This window comes from Halyomorpha halys, unplaced genomic scaffold (assembly GCF_000696795.3).
Source record: "Halyomorpha halys isolate HHAL.00 unplaced genomic scaffold, Hhal_1.1 Scaffold871.1, whole genome shotgun sequence".
Taxonomy (NCBI): Eukaryota; Metazoa; Arthropoda; class Insecta; order Hemiptera; family Pentatomidae; genus Halyomorpha; species Halyomorpha halys.
This window is the reverse complement of record NW_027114389.1, coordinates 219331-245238: the sequence shown is the minus strand read 5'-3', so window position 1 is coordinate 245238 and position 25908 is coordinate 219331. Positions and strand designations below refer to the sequence as shown.

General features: G+C 30.2%; 1 protein-coding gene across 3 annotated transcripts in view; it reads right to left on the bottom strand.

Annotated features, from left to right (window-relative positions):
- Positions 1-4550: 4550 nt before the first annotated feature.
- Positions 4551-25908, bottom strand: part of LOC106686762 (facilitated trehalose transporter Tret1) — a 185496-nt gene continuing 164138 nt past the window's right edge. For all 3 annotated transcript variants that reach the window (XM_014430254.2, XM_014430255.2, XM_014430257.2), the window contains exons 6-8: positions 10410-10600; positions 7925-8190; positions 4551-6048 (exon numbers count right to left, since the gene is read on the bottom strand). In XM_014430254.2, the coding sequence (XP_014285740.1) occupies positions 5814-6048; positions 7925-8190; positions 10410-10600 (692 nt within the window). In that variant the 3' untranslated portion in view covers positions 4551-5813. The remainder of the gene's footprint in view (positions 6049-7924; positions 8191-10409; positions 10601-25908) is intronic.

Sequence of the window (25908 nt, the reverse complement as noted above, 5' to 3'; positions counted from 1 at the left end):
CAATAAATCATACGGAAATACCTATAATAAATAAATAACATACAAGTTAAATAAAGTTTTATAGTCATTAAATGAACTATAAAATAAAGACATAAAATAAAATATTTAAAATGTTGACACTGTTTAAAACATATTCAGTATATAAACAATTTAGTTCAAGTAGTTTTAAATGTATTAACCGATTACTTTAATTTGGAAAATATTATAGGTTTCAATTATTATTTTATTAAGTTAACAAAAATTATAGTTTTTATCTCTGGCACCCTATTTTAAATTCGTATATGAAACATTTGGATACATTTACTCCAATGTTATTTATGATAGAAATACTGTAATTGAGAAAGCAGTGCTTTTTTCATACAAAAAGGCGGATTTGCAATAGAGAATGGTCTATGAGAAGCCATAATGTCAATGGTCAGAATAAGCGTTAATAGTTTGTATAATTAATAATGGTAATTGTTAAATCTGTAAGTAGAGGGAGATTTAAGTTTAATTTCAACATAAATCTTGTTCAAAGGGTAATTTTTAAACAATTTGTGACTCATTCATCATCTAATAATATATGTATCTATATGCCATTTCAAGTTTTAAATTAATTACTTGGTTGGTTCTAAGTCAAATCAATAATTAACATATTTGTCTCTTCTAGTGTATTGTAACAATTAATATAATGGATTATAATCAAATTTATAATTACTTTTAAATGTATTAATATGGTTGTATTTAACATTGCCATATTATAACAGAGATGGGCAAAAATTAGCTATAGCTAAAACTAATAACTAAAATTGCCATGGATACGACCTTTATTCATGAATGAAGCATTGATAAATAAATATGGTATCCATGGCAACTTTAGCTATTAGTTTCATAGTCGCTTAAGGCTGTTTTATAATAGTGATTAGGATTAACATTAATAGTATTTAAAGGCCCTAAGCCCATTAACTACAAACATCTAAACAATTCTATGGAACTATACTTTATATAGTTATTTTCTTTATTAACAATTTTGTCTAGGAAAGAATACCAGAGTTTTCATTAGCTTTAATTCTCAAAAAATTAAAATTTACAAGCAAAGAAGATATAAGTAAATTTCCTAATTAAATATTGTTAAACCTTTTAGTAATTATAAATTGATTATGATCAAAGTAATTTAGTCACAATAATTAAATGACTTTTTTTTGGTTAAATTCTAAATGCTTGCATAAGATATAGACGAAATCAGATTTTTCATAAGTATTTGTTTATGGTTAAAAGTTAGGAAATTAAAAGTAATATAGACCCTGTTCTGCAATTTATATTTGACATGCTTTTTTATTAACATTCATTTCTTACTGAACATTCAAAACCATTCACTAATATTTCAGATTTTTCTAAAAGGAATGTGTTATTAATGAAGTAAATTGTTTTAGTTTTGGACAGGGGAGTAATGGAGCATATCTGGAATTTAAATCTGTAAAGAAGTAATTTTCTGGAAAAAATTTAAATGAACAGGTATTAATTCTTGATAACCAATAATACATATGTGCCAATATGTATATGATATGACATATAATATGTATTTAAATGTATACATATATCACATCATCATTGGTTTTCTGACTCAAAAATCTGTTGCACCCACTTTAGGAACCGCTACCTTATCCCATTAGTTCTTGGTTCCGTTCTGTAATGGAATGCTAGTTGTAGCTTTACTTGTGAGTCTGAAATGAGAATGGTACAGTGGGAATAGACTAAACTCTGGATAACTGAATGACGTTTATTTTTTAAAATATTTCTTTTCATGGTCTGCATATTGTGCTAACTTTATCTTTGTAAAGTAGGAACTATAGAGGGCTTTGCATGTCTTCCTACCTAATTCCCTTCTGGATTTTAAATTTCCTAAATTCATTTGTTATTTTGGTATAGATAGACTTATAGCTTTTACTAATTAATCCTTTGGGATAATTTTTTTGTATTTCCCATGTCTCCTTTCTGGGTATCGATTCAAAAGTTGCTTTTGGACCTATTAAAACAAGATAAATATTTCTTTCCTGTGTTCAGTTCTTCTCTCAGATATTTCTTAATAAAAATAGATGATTGTGAGTTTCTTTGTCTACTCTAAATGCTGTTTGTTCCTCAACAATTATAATTTTCAGTAGAAATCTTAGTAATTGAAGTTGTAGGTATGAAATTTTGTTAGAGATTAAATTTAGGGCACTGAAGGAAAACAGTTTAATCTCCCTTCACTTTCATTCGGTAATCTAATTTACAATGAATATAATTATGAGAGATAGTTGACCGTGGATGATAAATGAGGAGAAGATGGTTGGGGGTGCGGTAAATGAAACACAAATAAGTATGATTAACTTATTTTAATGTGCCGACGTTTCGGCTGGAGTTTCTAGCCTTCTTCAGGGCTGTTCGCTGAAAGGTTGAGCGCCTAATCAATATCACCTAATCTATATTGATTAGGCGCTCAACCTTTCAGTGAACAGCCCTGAAGAAGGCTAGAAACTCTAGCCGAAACGTCGGCACATTAAAATAAGTTAATCATACTTATTTGTGTTTCATTGACCGCACCTCCAACCATCTTCTCCTACAATGAATATATTTTAGGTAAAATATATGTTTTCTATATGTATACAAAAATAATTTTGTAACATTCAACTATAAGTATAGTCTATGAATGATTATTTCATGTAAATGTGTATATTAACAAGATACAAAACTAAAACTAACTAACATTTAAATACTAGCGTAGATGTTTTAGATGGGTGTAAAGCCATAGTTTGTTAGGCAACTAGAATGTTAAAAACATTTCTCACTACATATCAATAATGTCCCAAAGCCAGGATCTACACTTTAAACTGATATTTCATGCTTACCTGTCTAAGGAAAATCACATGGCACACCTTTAGGGAACAATTCTGTGGTAAAAATGTTTTGGAAGATATTTTGAAAACTACAATAGTAAAATATTTTTTAAAAAATTTGGTATATTAGTTTCCAGATATTAATTTATTATTATTGAACAGAGTGAGTTTATCCATTGTAATTATAAAAATAAAAATACCATAACAAATAAGCATTGAAAATATTATTAGCACCTAGGAATTTGAATGGATTTATGTGTTCTAGTAATATGTGGGGGAAACCACTACTTAATTGGTTAAAATAATATGAAATATAGTTGTATATGTTTATTAACTAATATCACACATAAATGTAAGTGAAACAGTCATTTGTAATATTATATTCAGGACAGAATTTATTAGTAATAACTATTAAGTCGTTTCTTAATAATAACTATTAACTTTGATGGTGCTGACTGCTTATGATACTATACTATAATAATAAAGTTTACAAAAATTAGAATACTATTAGATAAACTGTTTTAAAATGATTTATTATAACAACTATAGATAAGTCATTTAAAAAAGACTTTTCAGAATAACACTTTATTGATAATTTAAAAAATCTTTTTTATATTACCATTAGATTAATGATTTAAAAAAAAATTATTATAACAACTATAGATGAGTTATTTAAAGAACATTTGCCTATTATAATAACATTAGATAAGTCATTTAAAAAAGACTTTTTCATCATAACAATGTATAAATTATTTTATAATAACATCAAATAAATCATTTAAAAAAGATTTTTATACTACCATTAGATAAATCATTTAAAAAAGATTTTTTATAATATCATCAGATATATCATTTAAAAAAGATTTATTATAACAACTATAGATGAGTCATTTAAAGAATATTTGCCTATTATAATAACATTAGATAAGTCATTTAAAAAAGACTTTTTCATCATGACGTTGTATAAATCATTTAAAAAAGATTTTTTATAATAACATCAAATAAATCATTTAAAAAAGATTTTTTATAATAACATCAAATAAATCATTTAAAAAAGATTTTTATACTACCATTAGATAAATCATTTAAAAAAGATTTTTATACTACCATTAGATAAATCATTTAAAAAAGATTTTTTATACTACCATTAGATAAATCATTTAAAATAGATTTTTTTATAATATCATCAGATAAATCATTTGAAAAAGATTTATAACAACTATAGATGAGTCATTTAAAGAATATTTGCCTATAATAATAACATTAGATCAGTCATTTAAAAAAACTTTTTCATCATAAAATTGTATAAATCATTTAAAAAAGATTTATTATAACAACTACAGATGAGTTATTTAAAGAGTATTTTCCTATTATAATAACATTAGATAAGTCATTTAAAAAAGACTTTTTCATCATAACATTGTATAAATCATTTAAAAAAGATTTTTTATAATAGCATCAGATAAATCATTTAAAAAAGATTTTTTTATAATAACATCAGATAATCATTTAAAAAAGATTTGCTATAACAACTATAGATAAATCATTTAAAAAATAATTTTTATAATAACATTGTATAAAACATTTATAAAGTATTTTTTATAATAACATTAGATAAATCAATTAAAGGACATTTACCTATTAGATGATTAATTTAACAAACATTTACCTATTATAATAACACTAGATAAATCATATAATATGACTTTTTGTCATAGAATTGGACAAATCATTACAAATGATCTTATATAACATCAGCTAAATCATTTTAAAAAGGTTTTTTTATAACAACACTAGATAAGTCTTTATAAGACTTTTTACAAATCATTTAAAAAAAGATTTAATATTACAACATCAGATAAATCATTTAAAAAAGATTTGCTATAACAACACTAGATAAGTCATATATAGAGACTTTTTACAGTAGAGTTGGATAAATAATTTAGAAATGATTTTACATAACAACATCAGCTAAATCATTTAAAAAAGCTTTTTCATAACAACACTACATAAGTCATATATAGAGACTTTTTACAGTAGAATTCCATGAATCATTTAAAAAATATTTGATATTTCAACATCAGGTGAATCATTTTATCATTATAAAATTAGGTTAGTTTTATAACACCCAGTAGTTAAGATATTTAAAAAAGTTTTTTTTTACTATTATTTTAAAAAGGCTTTTGATAACAATTATTGTTTAATTCAGGCAAAATAACTTATAATTGATTATTTCACAGAAAGAATGATTTTAGCCCAATTTTTATTATTTCAATTTATTCACAGCCTAATTTATTTTCTAATACAATTTTTTATGATCCTACCGACTGTAATAAGTATTAAAAAAAGTTCAAGTTCAACATTAAACTTCAATTTTTTCCATTTATATTTGTCGTGACTAAAATATTCTCTCCATTAACTTTTCACTTATATATATATATATATATCTGTAATATTTTTTTCTAAATCAGCATATCAAGGGTGATATTTATGCAAAGAACATCAACTAAACAATTTTTTTTTTTAAATTCATTCAATGTAGTTTACATTTAAATTTTAATTATGTTTTTATCAACTTTATTTACAATTCTTTCAACCATTTCCAAGTGTCAATAGACAAAAGTAAGACTACATAAGTCAGTAGTATTTAAAGGCAGTGTTTTATTTCTTGTTTAATATAATTTGTACTTTATGTATTTATAACATTTTTCTTTTACTAGAATTTCATTTTTTTTTTCAAAAAAAGATACATTTGGTCTTAATGACTAAATTTTTAAATAACTAGAGATATTTATCTATTTTTAAAATGTTCATACTAGTTATGTATCTTCAAATTCTTTCCAGTTTATTTAAATATTAGTTATGGCAAAAAAGTTTTGGAAAGAATTGATAGATAGCATTGCAAAGATTATATTAACAATTATCTACACATTTGCTTTTTCAGCTAATTTTTTTTTCTTATCTTCTAAGCCGGTTTTTCTTGAACAATCCCTCAATTTCTTCTAAACTATGACCTTCTGTCTCGGGTAGATTCATGTACAAGTATAGGGTTCCGATGAATCCAAGCGAACTGTAGAGGAAAAACATCCCATACAACTGTATTACGGACTGTAGATAAGGCCAACTTTTTGTAACAATGAACCACTCAACGTAGAATGAAGCAGCTGATAAACCTCCGCCAACACCACGTCCCCTGTAATTAATATTTTGATTTAATTTTTTATAAAACTTTGTATATAAATAACAACACAATTTAAAATGATCACTTTACTCTCAACTAAGTTTATTTCATTCTCCGACGTTTCAGCCCTTAGACCATTATCAAGGAGACAATCTTATTATTGATTTGTCATATATCATTAAAAACATTTTTCACTATCGGCCAATTGCACATGTCACGCAATAAAACTGTATGATTTCAATGCATCAATACCTTTTTTAAAATGTTTAAACAAATTAAAATAAACAATAGTGTCCTTTGTTAAGAAGAAAAACATTTTAAAAAAGGTGTTGATGCATCGAAATTATATAGTTTTATTGTTTTGTTATTAACATTGGAGAATGAAATAAACTTGGTTGAGAATAAAGGATTCATTTGAGATTTTGTTGTTATTAAAATTAATAATTTTCAAACAATTAATAAAAATATGAAGAAGAAGGTCTGGGTTGCGGTCTTACAAGAACAAAATAGTTTTCAACTATTTATCAAACGTTTCACCCCACTTTGTAGGGTTTCATCAGGGCTATTCAAGATGAACAGACTTTCAAAAAGTCAAAATTTATGTATAAAATGTTTTTAATCTATGAAACTGATTTTTCATAGTCTGATTACCATATGTAGAGTAATTATTCTTTTCTAAAAAAATAACTGCAGAGTATTGATTATTTTTGTTGAATCGGATTCTGGAAAAATATTTAATATTTGGTGTATTTCCACCTTTATGACTTATTTGTTTTATGATAACTGGTGTTTATAGATTCAATATTATTTTTGAATATATAATTTTAATTTTTTTCTGTAAGAAACCTACGAATAAGTTCACTAGTTTAGGAAAGAAAGAGATTCTTTGAAAATGGGCATTGGGACAACAACAGCTGCTAACCAACTTCCTTGATCTTCTGCAAGGGTAACTGGGACCCTCAGTTGTCGCAGATCCTGCCTCACAGCATCCCTCCATCGGCCCTTCGTCCTACCACGTCGCCGCACACCATCCGGAACGTAACTGTACTTTTTAGGAGCCACTCTTTCCTCGCTCATCCTCATTACATGGCCAAGCCATTTAAGCCTTTGTATCCTTATGTATGAGGAGATGCTACATTCCTTATGGAGTCCAAAAAGTTCAACATTTTTCCTCCTTCGCCAATTACCATTCTCGCATATGGCCCCTAAGATTCTTCTCAGAATTACTCTTTCAAACCTGTCTAGCAGGTTAATGCTTTTATTGCTCATGGTCCAAGTTTCTCCACCGTATGTGATGACTGGCCTTATCAACGTTTTGTACAGGGTGAACTTGGTGGTACGGCTAACAAGTTTGCTTTTGATTAATTAGTCTTACAATGGAGAAATAGGCTCTATTTCCAGCAGCAATTCTACTTTTAACTTCTTTTTCTTCATCCTGGTTCTCATTGATGATAGAGCCAAGGTAAGAAAAACTTCTTACCACTTCGAAATTATAGGGGCCCATTACAAGGCGACTCTGCCTCTGGTCCAGAGGCTTCTTACCCAATCTCATTAATATGGAGGTCCATCCTTTTTGCTTCGACATCCATCCCTTCAAAGGCAGTCCTAATGCTCTGCAGGGATCTACCAATGATGACGACCTAGGCTAGAACTTGGGTCATCTTTGTGAATACTGTTCCTTCCTGATTTATGATTGCTTGTAGAACGATATTAAACACAATAGGAGCTATTGGGTCACCCTTAGACCACACTTGTTTATGTTAATTTTGTACCATTATTTTTTGAGCATCCCTGACCATCTCCTCAAAATTAATATTTTTATTAGTCATATAATACAAATACTATTCTTAGTATTTAACATACTCTGAGAACTATTTTTTTGACTTACCGTGGTGGAAAAACTTCAGAAAGAAGAGTCCATGGTATTATCGCAAATCCTGTGTTCGCTGTGAATGAGACCAACGCCATTAGCACCAATGGTAACCAACTCAGAGACAAGTTACCAGTCTCATGTAACAGTGAGTAGAAACCAAGACATAGATTTATTATTGAACAGGTGAACATAGTTATGAGTGACAGTTTTCTTTTTCCAACTCTGCGGACAATCAACATACATACGATTACTCCTACTATCTGGCTGATTGCTCCCAAAACCTGAAATCATAATAAAGAGTTCATGATAAATATGAAGATATAACAATAATAATAAAAGTACATGGAAATAAAAAACAGATTTTGAGTAGCCGTTATTATAAATGAAATTACATAAAAAACATAAGTCTACAACAAAAAAATGTTTTGAGAATTATATTTTATGTATCTGCTGATCATTGTTTTTTTTGTGTGCTGAAACGAACTTCATTTTCTATTATTACTTACAAATTGTATTTAATATTGAAATATAAAGTAAGCATAGTAATAAGAATGCTTATTAATAAAGAGAGGTAGAATTTTACCAAATTAAAAATCTTTTGCTCATGCTCAGAGAGAAACAAAATTCATTAACTTCTAGGAAAATAGTCCAGGTGGTGTTCAATAAAGGTATCAAAATAGTAAAAAGAATTGTTAACTAATATTTCGTCCCACTTTGCAGGGCTTCGTCAGGGCTGTCAGATTGAAACAGAGGTGATGACTTTCCTGGGTAAACTTTCAGTCATCTCATCTCCATTTAAATATAACTGTCCAGCAAAGTTGGATGAAATGTTGGTTAACAATAAATAGTTTTCTTTTACTATTTTAATACCTTTATTGACCGCCACTCAGACTATTTTCCAACAATCTACTTCATACGGTCAACCATCTTCCAAAAATTTTTATATTTTAAAGTTCTTGAATTCTAATACCTTTTGTCGATACAAAATCTATTTATTGATAGTAAAGAAGACGAATTTGAGATAATTAATTTAACTAAACAGAAGTGATTGACTATCATTTAATAGCTCACTAACAAATAAATTGCAAAATCAAACTGTAATTCAATTTTTGGAGTCTTATTAGAGAGTACCAATGATTCTAGGTATTGAAAAGTGCTTCTACCATTTGAAACGGCTTATTAATAATGAATTATTAATTATTCATTAACGTTATATGAACAAAGAAAACATAAAAAATTATAAAATAGTTCAGATATTATAAAAGTACCTATTATGTAGGTGCTTAGCAAGTTTTCTGATTCTATCTTCCTTATAAATTATTTACCTTACAAATTTACATTACTCTATCATTTGGAATGTGTAGGGAATAGGTGCTCCCATTACCTGGTATTTGCACCACATTTAGTCAGTGGTCCTCCAGATTGGAGAAATCCTATGCTGTCACGCATAACTTAAGATACCCTAAAGTACATGACCTAGGGTCACATTTGTTGGGAAGCTGCCCTGAAAGGTGGAGCCAGCCAAGGGAATCTTGAGGTGGCAGCTCCACCACTTGAAATGAAGTGGACTAACTACTTGCAGCAGTTTAAAACATTAAGTTTTAGAAACCTTTAACAGAAAAGCGTCTGACTGTTCAAATGGAAAATACATTTGGCATGAAAAGGATATTGGACTGAAATTATTATCATTGAGACAGAGGACTTAACCTCAACCTCAAGATGAACTGATCAAGAAAAGGAAACAAAATTGTATTGGTCACAACCTAAGGAAGCCTAACAATTCCATAGAGAAGAATGTACTTTATTGGGATCCGCATGGTGCTTATATGCAAGGATAACTCAAGAACATGTTGAGGAGATTGGTTTGAGGGCTGGGTGCATTGGACAGGGTACTTCATTCATAGTTTTTTTTATTTTCTAAAATATAATAAGTTATATAATACATACATGTATCCAAAATAATTTAAATATACATATGCATATTTAATATGTACAATGTATTGGTTTTAAAAAGTTCACTAGTTCACTATAAGTGATATATCGGTTATATTGTATTAAACACTGCTTATAACATAAAAAAATTGATGCTCCCCTGAAGTTTAAATTGATCGATGTATCGTGGAATCGATATAAATAGAGTATATAAATAAAACTTCATACTTGGATTTAGCACTTCAAAAAACATTTATATGTGAATCTCCAACAAAAACAAAAAATTAAAATTATTCTCACAAGCTGTAGAGAGTGGAGTTGTTTGCACATTTTTCTAGATCAACTTGAGATTTGTATTCCACATTCATGCTTTAATTCAATATAAAACTTTTGATACAGTTGAAAAGATGAGTTGTCTCTCTTTCTGACGATAAAGTATACCATTGCTTGATTTGAAAACAATAGAAAATCACTCTTATATACCATTAAAACAGTTATAAATGTATTGACTTATAATTAAAATTAAAATTAACCTAGTAATCAGATATACTGAGAAGGAAACACTTACAGTTCCGAAGAAAGGATTGATGCTCACTCCTAGCCTAGTGTAAACTTTGACTAGATAGGGCCTTGCACCATTAAGGCCAGTACAATGAGTGAAGAAGAAGTAGGCAATGACTAAAGTTAATGGTTGTATCATAGCTGGTCTCATTAGGTCCACCAATTTCTCCTTCAATGTTGGTTTTCTCAGAATACCATCTGAAAATTTAAGTGAATTATTAATATAAAAAAGAGTAAAACATTGTTTTTAGTGAAACTAAAAAAAAAAAGAAAAGAAAAATTATTGGGGAGTAAATTGATTTCATGATGTGAGATGTAACGAAAGTGATAGGGAGGGGGCAACACGGTCAATTCTAGCAGGAAAATTTTCATTTAGCAATCCCGGTATTGCCAGTCTGATTGAGTGAGCTCCTGTCACTATACTCTCCTACCACTTTTCTTGAAAAATTTAAAAATTTTCTTGCTAGAATAGACTTAGGCAATGGCTCTTCAATTTTAGTTATTATTATTGTGGAAATAATATTTTCTGTCTTAACCCATTTAACGGAATTCATGATCATTATAAATAAAATTTTAATACATTACTTCATTTCTAGAAATTTAACTTTTTTTTTATGAACTTCCTGGTCATTTCTGACAAATGAAGGGGGGGGGGAAGGGTTTATCTACAGGTGACAAACCTATTCTAACCATGATGGGTGGTCAAGTTTTTGATTTTGTGGGACCGCCACTCAATGAAAAAAGTCAACACCCCAAGCCAAATTCGAACCGGCGCTGCCTGCAGATCTCAGATTGGTAAGACTTGCGCCTAGCCATCTAAGCTACGGACAGCCCCAAATTTAACTTTTATCCGGCAATCTCAAGATTGCCCCAATTTTATATTATATTATAATCTATGTTAGTTTGTACAACATTTCGGGTTTCCCCATCTTCAAGTACTAATATTCCTACAATTATAACAATTATTTGTTACCTCATTTGTTAAGTACATCTATTTATTTCTTTTTGAAATTTTGTAATATAGTCACATTAATTAAAATTTCTATCACAATATCATTCACTACTGATGCATGCATCTGTCCCTTTAGCACTGAAATCAATGTTAAGTTATACTAGTTAAATATATTTTTTTTTATTTTACAGGTTTCAACTTGTCATTTAAATGTGAATGAATGAATTTAATTTTATTGACAACAAAATATGCTTTTTGGCTTCTATTTATTTCATGAATAATTCTTTTATAGATTTTAATTTATTTACTGAGCAAAGTATAAGAAGTATGGTATAACCAGCTGAATTACATCTTTTGGTCATTGCCAAAATAACAGATAAAAGTAATTAACATAGAATAAAATATTTGTTTGTTACACTTTCAATTATTATTGTGTTGTGGAGGCTGTTATGGCTTATAAGCTAAAGCTATACAGAAATAATTTTTAGCAATAATACAAATATTTAATTTGTATGATACAGTTAAAACACAAAAAACTGATAAAAAAACTAAAATATAGATAATTTGAAAAAAGCAACTAATGATAGAATAATATGATATATAGATTGTTAAAAAATTTAGTAATGAAGTAAAAAAAAAAAAAAAAAAAAAAAAATAAAATTAAATACAACTTATGAAGAGAATATTTGATAGATATGATTAAGCAAATAGCTCAAAAAGTATACGCTTTTTTCATAGTCATTATTTTCTAAATTTTTCTCTTTCTGAAGAATAAGAAAAAATTACCATTTTTTAAAGAAATTAAAATTAGAAATTTTCACCATGATTTATTTGAGGATTTTTTTATTTCAATGACCATTGTTTGTATAATTCATAACTACTCTGCATTTTATCTAATCATATATTAATACAACCATTAGAAAGTTGAATGTCTCCTCTTTTAATCTACATTAACAAAATTTAGATTCAGTGCCCTTATGAGGGTGAAATATTAGTTTTATATTAAGAAAAACTTTTCAAACGTTTTATTTCATATAAACATAATTTGTTTAATTAGATCCGGGTTGTTCCCTTTGAAGCAGTTTATAGAGTGCTAAACCATTGCCAAGTTTAGTATAGATTGGTTGAGTTCTGTCTGATTTAATTATATTTTTTTTGATTTTCCGAAAGAATTGAAGGCAGAAATTTTAGGCCCAAAAATTTTGTTTTCCGTTTTTGTTTTTTTTTCAAAATTTGTATTTAATGGTTTTGCGAGGTGTTAAAAATGAATATCAACTTTGTTTCACTGCTTTTTTTTTTTTTTTTTTTAAATTTGACACAGAAGCATCACAGCCTATAAAGCCTATTGTATGGCAATAACATTACGACAATGTTGCAATTAGTAATACAACATTGTGGTGAGCTTGTTAGAGCTTAAGGTTTGAAGATTCTAAGAATATTAGTAGACTTGAGGAATTGATCAGCTCACGTTGTTTGGGATCAGCCACACAATTAGCCCTAAACAGCACGAACCTCAAACCCGCAAATCTGTCATACCAACCTATTATATGGTATGCCGTTTCATCCTCAGCATTACAGAATCTACACAGGGGTGACTCTGTTAGCTTGAGGTTAAACATATGTTTATTTAATCTGCTGTGACCTGTATAGATCTCTGTAATAATCCTAAGAGAACTCCTGTCCAACCAAAGCAGTTCAATGCTTTGGCCCCTATGGCGGTTCATCTATGAACAGCTTAGCATGTCGCTGTCTTTTGTTAAGCCAGTGATACTTGGCTCTTAATTCACAAGCTGTCTTTATAACTTTTGGTGTAGCTCAGATTTATGCCACAAATGGGCTCAGGAGTAATTGGAATGGTTTCAGAGCTATTCCTTGCTAGTCTGTCGGCATGTTCGTTGCCAGTGTTATCACAGTGATCTGGCACCCAATCAATGCTGAGAGTTTGTTGAGTGCTGCATAATAGTCTTCAACAACTCTGGATCCAGCAACGGGGTTACTGAGTGCCCCTGTCGCTGCTTGGCTATCTGTGTACTTTGTAATTTTTCTACCATAGAGCCCTTGTTAATGCATGAGAGCAATGAGGCTCTCTGGTAGTAAAATTACAATGTACAGAGATAGCTAGGCTTGATCCAGGGTTGCTGAAGACTGCTATGCAGCACTCAACAAACTCTTAGCATTGATTGGGTGTCAGGTCACTGTGATAACATTGGCAACGAACATGCTGACAGACTAGCAAGGAATATCTCTGAAACCATTCCTACTACTCCTGAGCCCATTTGTGGCATAATTCTAAGCTACACCAAAAGTGATAAAGGCAGCTTGTGAATTAAGGGCCAAGCATCACTGGCTTAACAAAAGACGCTAAACTGTTCCTAGATGAACCACTATAGGGGCCAAAGCATTGCACTGCTTTGGCTGGACAGGAGTTCTCTTAGGATTGCAGGTTTGAGGGTCATGCTGTTTGAGGCTAATCATGTGGCTGATCCCAAGCAGTGCGAGCTGATCAAGTCTTCAAAGTCTATTAAGATTCTTAGAATCTTCAAACCTTAAGCTCCAACGAGCTCACAGCAATGTTGTGGTACTAATCACGTCATTGTTGTAATGTTATTGGTGCTTAGTAGGTCTTATTGGCCACGGTGCATCCATGTCAAATTTAAAACAAAAAAAATAAAAGTAAACCAAGAAAAAAAGTTGATATTCGCTTTTAGCATCTCCCAAAACTCTTAAATACAAATTTTGAAAAAAATCGGGAAACAAAATTTTTTTTGTCTAAAATTTTCGCCTTCAATGTCTTTTGAAAAATATAATTAACTTCAACCAATCTTCACCAAACTTGGCAGCGGTTTAAAACTCTGTAAAATGCATCAAAGAACATAAAATGGATTTAATTAAACAAATCAGAAACGGAGATATAAAATAAAATGTTTTAAAAGTTGTTCTTAGTATGAAACTAACATTTCGCCCTTATAAGGGCATTGAAATTAATTTTTTAAAAATTTAGGTGCAAAAAAGAGACATTCAACTTTCCATTGGTTGTATTAATGTAGGAATTGGATAAAATACGGAGGAGTTATGAGTGATTATATGAACAATGGTCATTGGAATAAAATAAAAAATCCTCCAATAAATCAAGGTGAAAAATTTCTAATTTTTAATGTGGTATATAATAACCATGAAAAAAATTTATACTTTTTGAGCTCTGTGCGAAAAATGCTTAATTTTGTTAATTACTTTTTTTTTTTTACAAAAAAAAAAATCTTCCTGTGAAAATATTTATCAAAAAGCTCCATAACAATCGGATAAACAGTATGGCAGTTCATAAGGTATGAACAAACAAAATATTCGTTTTTATAAATTAGATAAATTCATAATAATAAAGCTAATAATCCTTAAATCTTGTAATAAGTTTGGATTAAATTTGATTAAAAATAAGAATAAAATGTGACTAAATTCATCCTTGTAAAAGTTCATTCATCATAAAAGTTCAAAGAAAAGAAATGAATAAATTTTGTGTGAACTAACCACGGATTAACCAAACTTGTGAAAAAAAGATAACAGAGAATAGATAAATTTAATTAAAAAATAGGAAAGACAGATTAATCATGAAAAAAGGGATTTTTTTTCAGTTATTGAAATGCTTATTTAGGAAATTTAAACAAATCGAATAAAATTTCAGGGCTGCTCAACTGGGTCCGGGCACCGATTAACATATTACAGTGGGTACCCTCTCACTTGATATTTCATGTTTTATTTTTGTCTATAATATTAATATATAGATTAAGGTTTATCATGAAAACGTTATACATATTTATAAATTTGTTTACATAGATAGAGTATGATGAAAGTGTGTTGTATCATTTATTATAGATTTTTTAATCAACTCTCATTGAGAGCCCGGACCCCGGAGATTTTTCCTCTCCCTGACAGTGGGCCTGACCAGACTCTATTATTAAAAATATTACCTGATGCCTTGCTTTTAAGTGATTACTTAAGACATCAAATTTTTATTTGGTACAAATTTCTGAAATACAGAATGGTCCTGAAATGGTTCTATATCATTGTGGTTTATGTAATGTTAATGTATTACAAAAAAAAAAATTGTTAGAAAAAATAAATATTTTCCAAATCTATAGTAAAAATTATAATCAATAATGAGTTATACTTTTTTTAGTTCGCTATATTTTTACATAAGAAAATAAAAATGAGAAGTAAAAACTTTTCCTACTTCATAAATTGATTAATAATTAAATTAAAACACATGGAACTTATATAATTTCTTATATTTTAAATTTAAAAATAAATAAAATTCATAATTAATGTAAAGATGAAATGTAGATGGTTCATCAGTGAAAGAAGTTTTTTGTAATAAATTGTATAACAAATAAATGCTGAAAACTATAATTAACAAGCTTTTACTATAATAATAGGAACATTATTATTTATTTTTATATTAAACTAGCTGTGACATGCCATTTCACCTGCATTAAATTCCCACACCACTACAGCACCCAACATTAACAACCACACACAAATACTCATTATCTATGCTGTGTAGTTGTGGCTGCAAAGTAAAATATACAGTAAATATATAATATTCATTTTTATTGATATATAATGAATAATAATCAAACTACAATTAGGATGTCAAAATTTAATACAATGGTTTTGGTTTATTGGCCCAAAGATTATCAAATCTTGGGGGCATTGTGGAGAGTGCAACTCATATAACTCATTTTCAACTCAGTAATGTGATTTGTTTGGTATTCATTGCAGCCAGTGCCAAAGAGCTCATTTATTATAAATAAGATGTTTCAAATGGTTTGTTTGTTTATTCAGAAATTAAGGCGTAAAACCTACCGGTCATCAATGCCAATGTTTTATTCATGTATACATTTAGTCTTCAATTGTATAAATAAAAAAAAATACATATATATTTCATATATTTATAAGTTACAAATGGTAGAAGCACTTTTCAAATCAAAGACTCATTGGAACTCTCTAATAAGACTCCCAGAATTGAATTACTATTTCATTTTGTAATTTTTGTGTTAGTGAGCTATTACATGATAGTCTATCACTTTTGTTTAGTTTAATGGTTATTTCAAATTCGTCTTCTTTATTATCAATAAATGGTTTCTTTATCAACAAAACATTTTAGAATTCGAGAACTTTGAAATATGAAAATTTTTGTTTCCTTGAATATTGGCTGAGAGAAATCTTTTGAAAGTCAAAATGTGTCCAATTCATTCTTTTGTAAAATTTTGGCTTTATAAAGTTTTTGCTTTGTCATTTTGAGCTTGGGAATGTATTTTTGTTCTGTGAATTTATTTATTCAGTGTTCACTTTACCAAAAATTTCAATCAATTAGGTAAGGAAAGAAAAACATGATTGTTCATCTACAAGTGTGCCTCTACATAGTAGTTTCCTTTTAAATATTTGTTTTGTCTAATTTTCTTTGAAAAACATTTAGCCTTCCAGAATTCAAAGTTTCGGTACTGTTTTAATTTGACTACTCTTGTATAATGTGAAACCAACAATTTGATAATACTTGTGAATCCTAGCAATAATATGGTAAACAATATTATCTTCTAGGAAGCTTTACGAACTTCCATTTTTTTTATTTCCTTTTTTATCAATATTTGTTACTTCATTATTACTGTCTTTTCTCTGTATGTTTTCATTAATTTATACATTCCTGTAGAAAAGAAAATATGTTTTTAAATGAATGGATAAATTATTTAAAAGTTGGAAAAATCTGTCTTAGAGTTAGTAGTTAGTAGGACTATCACAAAGTAACTCCAGTTTACAGTATGATTTATGAAATACATAAAGTATGAAATAAAATAAAAAATATTCAAAGCTTAAATTTTGCTTTCACAAAAAAGTAGTTTTTATAATTTTCTTAAGCTATATCTGATTTCATAAAAGTTGTGTGATGCGAGTACTGCACCAGATATTTTCTATAGGTACAGTGCAGTGATGTTTATTTTGTTTTTTTATTTTATATATAAATCTTGCTTGCTTAGTTTCTATTATCTTGCCTAGTGCGGTTCGGGTGTGTCGTTCAGTTTATTTATTTGTTATATTTGAAAGTGTTGTGTTTAAGTGAATTTTCTTAGTTAACGCCGTGGACATCTGTTTTTTTTTCGTTTCAAAATCTGCTGGGTTTAAAGCCTTTGGCAGACAGTGAATTTCAAGAAAGAAGCAATTGACATCTCCAAGAAATCAAAAGTAAGTTGTATGTTACTTTTTGTTATTATTTTTATTGTATTTGTTTTCTCCAATTGAAAAATATCAAAATTCCTTACATATTTCATCTGATAAATGTAATGAAATGAAAAAATAATTTTATTCTGGGACATATGTCCCATTATAGTTTTTTTTTTGTTTACTTCAATGAAATGCCTAAATTTCATTCATCAATTATTACATACAAATTTTTATTGGTCTATATATTTTGAAGAAACAAGTTGTTTATTTTGTTTTCAGATGCTAGCTGTGGATCATGGGCACCCAATAAATGACAGGTATTCAATCTAATTATTAATATGATATCATATATTTTAAGAAGTTTATCTTTGATTCTAATATTTTTATGGTACAATTGTAACTAAGTAATAAACAGCTTTCTACCTTACATCACACAAAAACTCTTAGACTCAGACGAAAACCCTGTAACCCTGTTCGTCTCTCCCTCCATGAACTCTTCATTATCTACTTTACCTCTTTTCTTGTACAGACCATTTTCTTATGCTTCCAACTTTTCTATAGTAGCCATAAATTAAAAATAGCTTATTTCAGAATCTATTCATATAAATCTTGAACCGAAACCTGTTAAGCTTAACATTGATAGAGATTATGTTTGTATTACCTACACACTTAAATAATATAATCAAGTAGAATTAACTTCCTTTTACTGATTATGGCTATTCATACCTTCCCCGTTCTTTTTTCCCTTTTTTTACTTATTTTCATTCCTGCAAACCATATTCCTTCATTCATAATAACAATCATAATAGTAATATTAATTACAATAAGGGTTGTCTCATGAATTTACCTTCGGTCTAGATCAGCTCAAAAGAATTGAATTTCCATAAAGGGTTACATTTTTCATGTATCCAGCTAAATGCAAAAATTCAACACTTTTTGCAGTGTTTAAGCCTTTTCCTACCACTTTGAGCCGTGTCTTTGATAATAATAGCCTAATTTTGATTTTTTTGTACTGAATTTAATAACATTCTAAATGATTATGTGATTGTATACTTTTTGAAATATGGGCAGATAAAATTTGGTTTTCTTTGTAACTTTTTTTTCAGGCATTTTGTCAAGTATTTACTCTAATAAAAAAAGTTAAAGGTTTTTAGAAGACTATAGGCAACTTTAATACAGAACATTCTGGACAAATCAAGTCCAGTGACGGGGGTGGGTAGGGCACGCAACAACTAATCAGAGACATTGGTCGGTGTTCGAAGATATGCAGAGAGCGATTGGTAGTTGGGCATCGGACTTTAGGATTTGCTGCAACTTTATAGCGCTCTCTCTCAGTATCAACTGGCCCACAATACCCGTGACACCGCTGGGATATCTTGGAGGAACCTGCTTTGCCTTCCACACGAGAGTGGCAAAGCAGACTTTGTTATTGTTATGGATCTTCACGTTTGCTGCTTGCCGAGAATCTAAGACTTGTTCAAGTGCTTGGTAAACAAAGGAAGTGATAAAAGTTGTTATCTACAAATTTGTGAATTAGAACTTCTGTGGGTTATTCGATTTAAATTATTTTAAAGATAAAAAGGAACCAAATAAAGATAGGTGAAACGTAAACATCAGCATAATAGATAGTAGATGATAAAAATTCTTAAAAATATGTAGATGGTTTAGGTTAAGGTAAATAAGTTAAAAATAATTCTATGCTTTTAAAAATAGTTCTACATTACATTTTTTTATATTTATTTTTTAATATTTTCAACTGTGTTAAAAATATATACAAGTAAAACATAACATATAAACTCAACTTTCGTTCTAGAATTTTTACCAGATTTTGTTAATATAATCACTTTATATTTATTTGGTGTTAAATGAAAAATAAACTGCTAAATAAATCAAAAATTCATATCCATTTTTGTCTCAACACAATATTGAGTGTATTGATTGTTGATAATCTTATATAAGAAAAAGTAAATATTAATGATTTTAAATTTATAAAAAAAAAAAAAAATAGGCTTTTAACTTATAATAAAGAAAATGACCTGGGCAGAATAGCCTGCAAAAGAAACTTTAAATTAATGTGAGGAAGAAAATGTATTGAAGATGTCCTTGAGGATGGCTAGAATGGCCGAAACGTTGGACTGGTGAAAAATAATGTGTTGAGACAAAAATGGATTCGAATTTTTGATTTAATTAATAAATAATTACCTTGTCTCAAGAAATTGAAATAATATAATAAATAATAATAAGTAAACTGTTAAAGTTAATTGACATGATTTGAAACACTCAATCAATGGAGTTTTAAAAAATACCATCTTCAAGCCGTTTTTCAATTCAGGCGCTTTTTAAATATTGCTCGACTATCTTAAAGTTTCCTCTTCCCGTTTTAAGCTAATATATCTTAAATATATTCTTATATTCCTAAGAATATATTTGTCTGGGTCAGTTAATGTCATTCACGGATAGAGGAGCAAAGGAGGTCCAGAGGAGATTGTCCCTCGGCTGGAAAAAGTATGGTCAAAAATTTCCACAGAATGGACTACATACGACTTTCAAAGAAGAAGAGGATGTCAAAAGAAAATATGGAGCGATATGTTCAAGAGAATGGTAGGAAGCAGTGAAAAGTTGCTAGGGACAGGGATGTCTGGAAGAAGAAATGGAAAGAGCTCGCCTCTCAATAGGGCTGGTCACCCCGGGAAGTGCTGACTATTACTCCCGAAATGGAAGGCCTATGCAGGAAAGGATACAGAAAGAGTTTAGACTGAAGAGACTCATGAATTGCTTTGTAATATTTATCTTTGGTTTACCTAGGCGCTCTCAAGTCTTCCACTGGTATTCCGAGTTGAAGTGGCTCTATCCAACCTTCCGAAGGCAATACCTCCTTGGTGTTTTTCTATTCCAAGTTCTTAACTTGAAAAAACCTACCTATATCCTAGATCTCCTCACTCTTCGTTCATCCATCCACTCATTAAACACCAGATCCCATCCGAATGATTTATAAATGCCCTCCTATAGAACCTCCTTCTTTAGCAAATCCTTCGTCATACGTGCAACCTCCCTCTGGAATTCTCTTCCCATCTCCATTCGCCAGTCCTCATCCATTCTCTCCTTTAAACAACACCTATTCCTTCATTTATTGAATAACCAAACCTCCACATCTTTGTCAGGTATTGATTAACATTATAAACAGTAGTAAAGCCAATATACCAATGTAATTTCATTCTACTATCTGAAAATTTGTAAACGCTCGCCAGATAAAAATCTCATTGTGTGAACCATGTATTTATTCTTAGGGGACATATGTCCCAGAATAAAGCTATTTTTTCATTTCATTTCATTTCAAAAGATGGAAAGAAAATATATAGAAGTTAAATGTTTTGTCAATTATTATATATATAAATTTATTTATTTTTCCCCATCTTTTTTAAATGTTTATATTGCATTTTTTAATGATTTTAATTTATTGAATAAATAAAAGGCTATTTCATTTCGTTTCACATACCTTAAAAAATGATTTTAACCAGTTAATTGTTTAAAATAACAATGCAGTACTTATGTTAGAGCAACAAGGTAATTGCAACTTCCTCAAATATTAACCAACTCTTTTTTGCGTAGCCTCTCCAATTTTTCCCTTTTAACAAAGTGAATAATTGTTCCGGTCCGCTGCCCAAAATATTTTAATCTTATTGTACTTGGAACATGCTCCCAAGAAGTAAAGGGTATCTTCGTTTTCATAGGAGTTACGGACCGGGCAGTTATCCACAATGTCACCTGTTCACGGTTTCAGGCTTAAATTGAGTAATCTACGGAAAATCAACCGCATCCATACCAAATCATAATTATAGTTACTTTATCTACGTCACATAAGCCTGCGTACAACAAAAAATTGGATCGGAGACATTTTCAAGCTTGGAATAATTATTACACTCGGATATTTACACTCATTTGCTACCTCAACTAGTCCAAACCTTGCCTTCCAAACTCCAACTCTCAAACCTGGATAGCCGAACTCCGTTGCGGAAAACTACAATTTTTCATTTAGCCAGATTTATTAGCAAACAACAATAATTCTCCAGATGATTCATAATTCGCTTTAATTTCACAGGAGATACACTAGAGTTAATTATTTAACCCAATCCGAATGTTGGGGGAAGTTTTTTAATTAATGAAAACATGAAGAACACAAATATGTATCTTTTAGCAGTTATAAAATAATTCTACAAATATGTACAAAAAACCTAAGCGCTCTTTGCTGTGTGCCAAAAAACCGATTCTCAACGGTCTGGCCACAAATTTAGGGGTGGTCATCCACTCATCCACAAGTGCGTGGATGCGCGAAATTTGGCAAACGTGAAAGGCACCTTTACGAATCTAAACTGTCCGTTTGGATACAACGAAATGAAATGAAATATAGTTTATTATTCTAGGACTGAGGTCCCTTTAGAACAATTATGAAGTAATTTTGATTTTACAGTGTTGATCAAAAACAGTGTTTCTACACTTAATTATAACTTATGTTAAGATTGTATATAATTAATTTTAGATACAGAAATAAAAAAATAAAAAGTAACTGACTAAATTCATAAAAAACCAAACAAAAAAGTAGTAACATCTGTACTACAATAATATCGGATTAGTTTGGTAAAGTATAAGGTAATTAAATATAAGTGTTTTAAACGAGGTAAGGATTGGTACATGACGTATGTTAGAGGAAATGGAGTTCAATATAAGGTCACGAGGCCATCTTCTTTTCAGGCGCCTCGGAGAATTGCCAGAAATGGAAGAGGAAGCAAGGTTAGAAACTTGTGGGTTTGGGTTTTAGGGATTTATAATGGAAGGAATGATATCGGGTTCGGGCTAGATTACATAAGGAACATTTAGGTCTTTATGGATGGTTTTAATCGTAACAAAATAAGGAGCATTGAGGATTTTACGAAGGATTTTGGATTGTAAGGATTGGATACGAGAGGAATTCGAAGGTTTAGTGGAGCCCCAAAGCTCAACTCCGTATGTTCAGATGGGCCTTATTATTGTCATGTAGAACAGTGTTTTGTAATGATTTGGAAGTTTAGACCGTTTTTCTAGTAAGTGCTGTAATAGTCGGAATCTGCGTGCAGTTTCCTGTCTTTTCAGTCTTGTGTGAGGATTCCAGGTTAGTAGTTTATCAACGTGTAGTCCATGATAACGAATCTGTTCTACAGGGGTAAAAGCCACATTATTAATATATACTGTAGGGCAGTCGGCAGGTTTACGACGAAGAGTAAAGGTGATTTGATGGGATTTATTTTTATCCTCCAATTTCGACACCATTCTTCGAGGGTTTCGATATAGGACTAGAGAGTTTGGGATGCAATCAAAGGGTTATTATTAACTGTGAGCACACCTGTGTCATCAGCATACGTGGTAAGGATAGTGTTAGGAGCTGTATAAAGGGTGTAGAAGATGGGAGCTAGGATACCACCAGAACACCAGCAGATTGAAAATAGAGGGATGAATAGGAACCATTGTGGTTTACTTGTAATAATCTATTAGTAAGAAAGGCACGGATGATGAAAAATATGTAGGAGGTAGGAAATACGGAGTTTGTAAAGTAGTCCTCGGTGCCAGACTCGATCAAAAGGCTGCTGTATATCGAAAAAGACTACCGCGCTGTACATTCCGCGCTCCAAAGATGACGAGACAAAGCCCACCACACAATAACATTGCTGGATAGTGGTGTGGGACGTTCGGAATCCAAACTGGTGATCTGTGGATCTAAAACTTAGAAATTAATCGATAACCCAAAATGACTTTATTGATCGATTAAAATACTATCCGAAATGAATTTATTGATCGATCATTATACTGCCTGAAATTAATTTATAGCTTGATTACTATACAATCTGCCTATGATAAAACTGCAAGCCAAAATTTAATTGAAGATGTTTAAGTTAAAATGAAATAACAGTCGCGAATAAAAAGACAAAATATTTTAGAAGCTAAGGAGGCTTAGTTTAAGTAGGCTTTGTGTAAACAAAACGCCCCCCCCCTCACCGCCAGTTTTTCACTTTGAAACCGCGACATAAAAAGAGACATTTAAAACACTGACAAAATGCCTCGACTCAAAGGATTAATTTAAACTCTTTTTTGCAACCTGTACAATTATGCGACGAAGCAACAAAAGCTTCCGTAATTCAGGCTGCTTACTCAACTTTTGTTTTTTCCTCGGTTTATACCAGGTTATTTTCGTTCTGAATTTTCCATTGTCTTCGAAAAATATTTCAGCACGCCTTTATTCCGTCGTTGTAGCAATTGTTTGGACGTTAATTAATTTTTTTGTTAACTTGGAATGATGTGTATCTGAAATTGAACGTGATATTATTCTATGGGTACAGAATTTAATTGAATAATGTATAAGTGGCAGCTTAATTATTCCAAATGGAATAATGGGACTAGCCAGAGAGCCCATGCAAAAAAAAAAAAAAAAAATATCGACATCTGAAAACTTTGTTAGCACTTTTTTGAATCTATTTGAATTGCATTTTCAATAATGAAATATTAGTTTAGAAGTGAAATTAGGCCACCTGCAAAAATGGTGGCTTATTCAAAACTTTTTTTTGTTTTTTTAATATTTATTTATTGCTATTTACAACTATACATTATAATACATCTTGTAAATCTGATCTAAGTTAAAGTGGAGTGTTACAGGCGTGTAGAGAGACTACCCATTGGTAGCACTCTAATGACATTTTACATTAGTTGGTCTCGTGGCCATCTTGTTTTCAGGCGCCTCGGAGGATTGTCAGGAATGGAAGAGGATGCAAGGTTAGAAACTAGTGGGTTTGCGTGGTTAGAGAGTTTATAATGGAAGGAGTGATATCTGGTTCGTACTAGATCGGTTACATAGGCAAGATTAAGGTCTTTATGTATGATTTTATTTGTGACAAAGTAAGGAGAATTGAGGATTTTACGAAGGATTTTGGATTGTAAGGATTGAATACGAGAGGAATTCGAAGGTTTAGTGGAGTCCCAAAGCTCAACTCCATATGTCCAGATTGGCATTATTACAGTCATGTAGATCAGTCTTTTGTAATGTGTTGGAAGTTTAGACCGTTTGTCTAGTAAGTAATGTAATAGTCGAAATCGACGTGCAGTTTCATGTCTTTTCAGACTTGTGTGAGGATTCCAGGTTAATCGTTTGTCCATATGTAGTCCAAGGTAGCGGATCTGTTCGACAGGGGTAAGAGTAACATCATTAAATGAAACTGTAGGGCAGTCAGTAGGTTTAGTTCAAAACGTTAAAAAAAAAAATTAAGTTTTCATTCAGAGCTGCATGACTTTAAAACTCCCAACAATAGAAAACCTAATAAAACATTATTTAAAATAAAGTAATTTCATAAAAAAAAAAAAAAATTAAAAAGTAACGAAAGATCAGTAGTTGATGAATTTATTTTGAGAAATGTATATCTCAGCAATCATTAGACGTACAGATGCCTATTAGCATTCAAATTAGAGCTAGTTTAATGTGCTATAAAGTTTTTTATGACGTTAATCTTCTTAGGAGTTGTTGTTTTCATGATATTCACCAAAATAAATTCACAAGATATTGATTTATAGTTGTGCAGAAAAAACTTTTGGTTTGCCAGTACTCAAATTAAAGCTAGTGTAATGTACTATAAAGTAGTTTATGATATACCTCTACTTAGGGGTTGTAGTTTTCATGATATTTGCTTATGAATATGAATTTTGCATATGAGGTGTAGATAGTTGACTGTAGATTAATATGAGAAGATGTTGGGGAGGGGGGAGGAGGAGGTACGGTCAGCAAAAATACACTAATAAGCGAAAATTATTTATTTGTGCCGAAGTTTCGACATGAATTTCTGGCCTTCATCAGGGACTCAAATGAAGATTCCTTTAAAGGTCACCTGAACTTTAGATCGAAACTTCGGCACAAATGTTACCCCCGATAAGATGGTCCTCCTCGATTTTGCATATGGAATTTAATCTGAACAACCAAATATTAATTTATTTTAGCGATTATATTTGCATACCAAGAGATCTATTAAAATAAAAATGGACAATTGGAGTTCTGGCAATGGTCCGATTCTCCACTCAAGTTGAGTGTTTGCGGCTTTAGCGCACTTGCTCAGCCTCCACTGGCTCATTACCAGTGATGCGGGGAGAGGGATGCGCTGGGATCTCTTGAGTTCTGCTCTACTCGGGATAGAGTGGGCTCAGGGATCCTCAGGTCGATTGTGTAAATATTATATATATATCATTATGTTATTTTATTTATTTATTTTTCATACAAATAGTTTGATTATGTTCATCTTGTCTATTCTTTTGTTTGTATATATTTTAAGAGAGT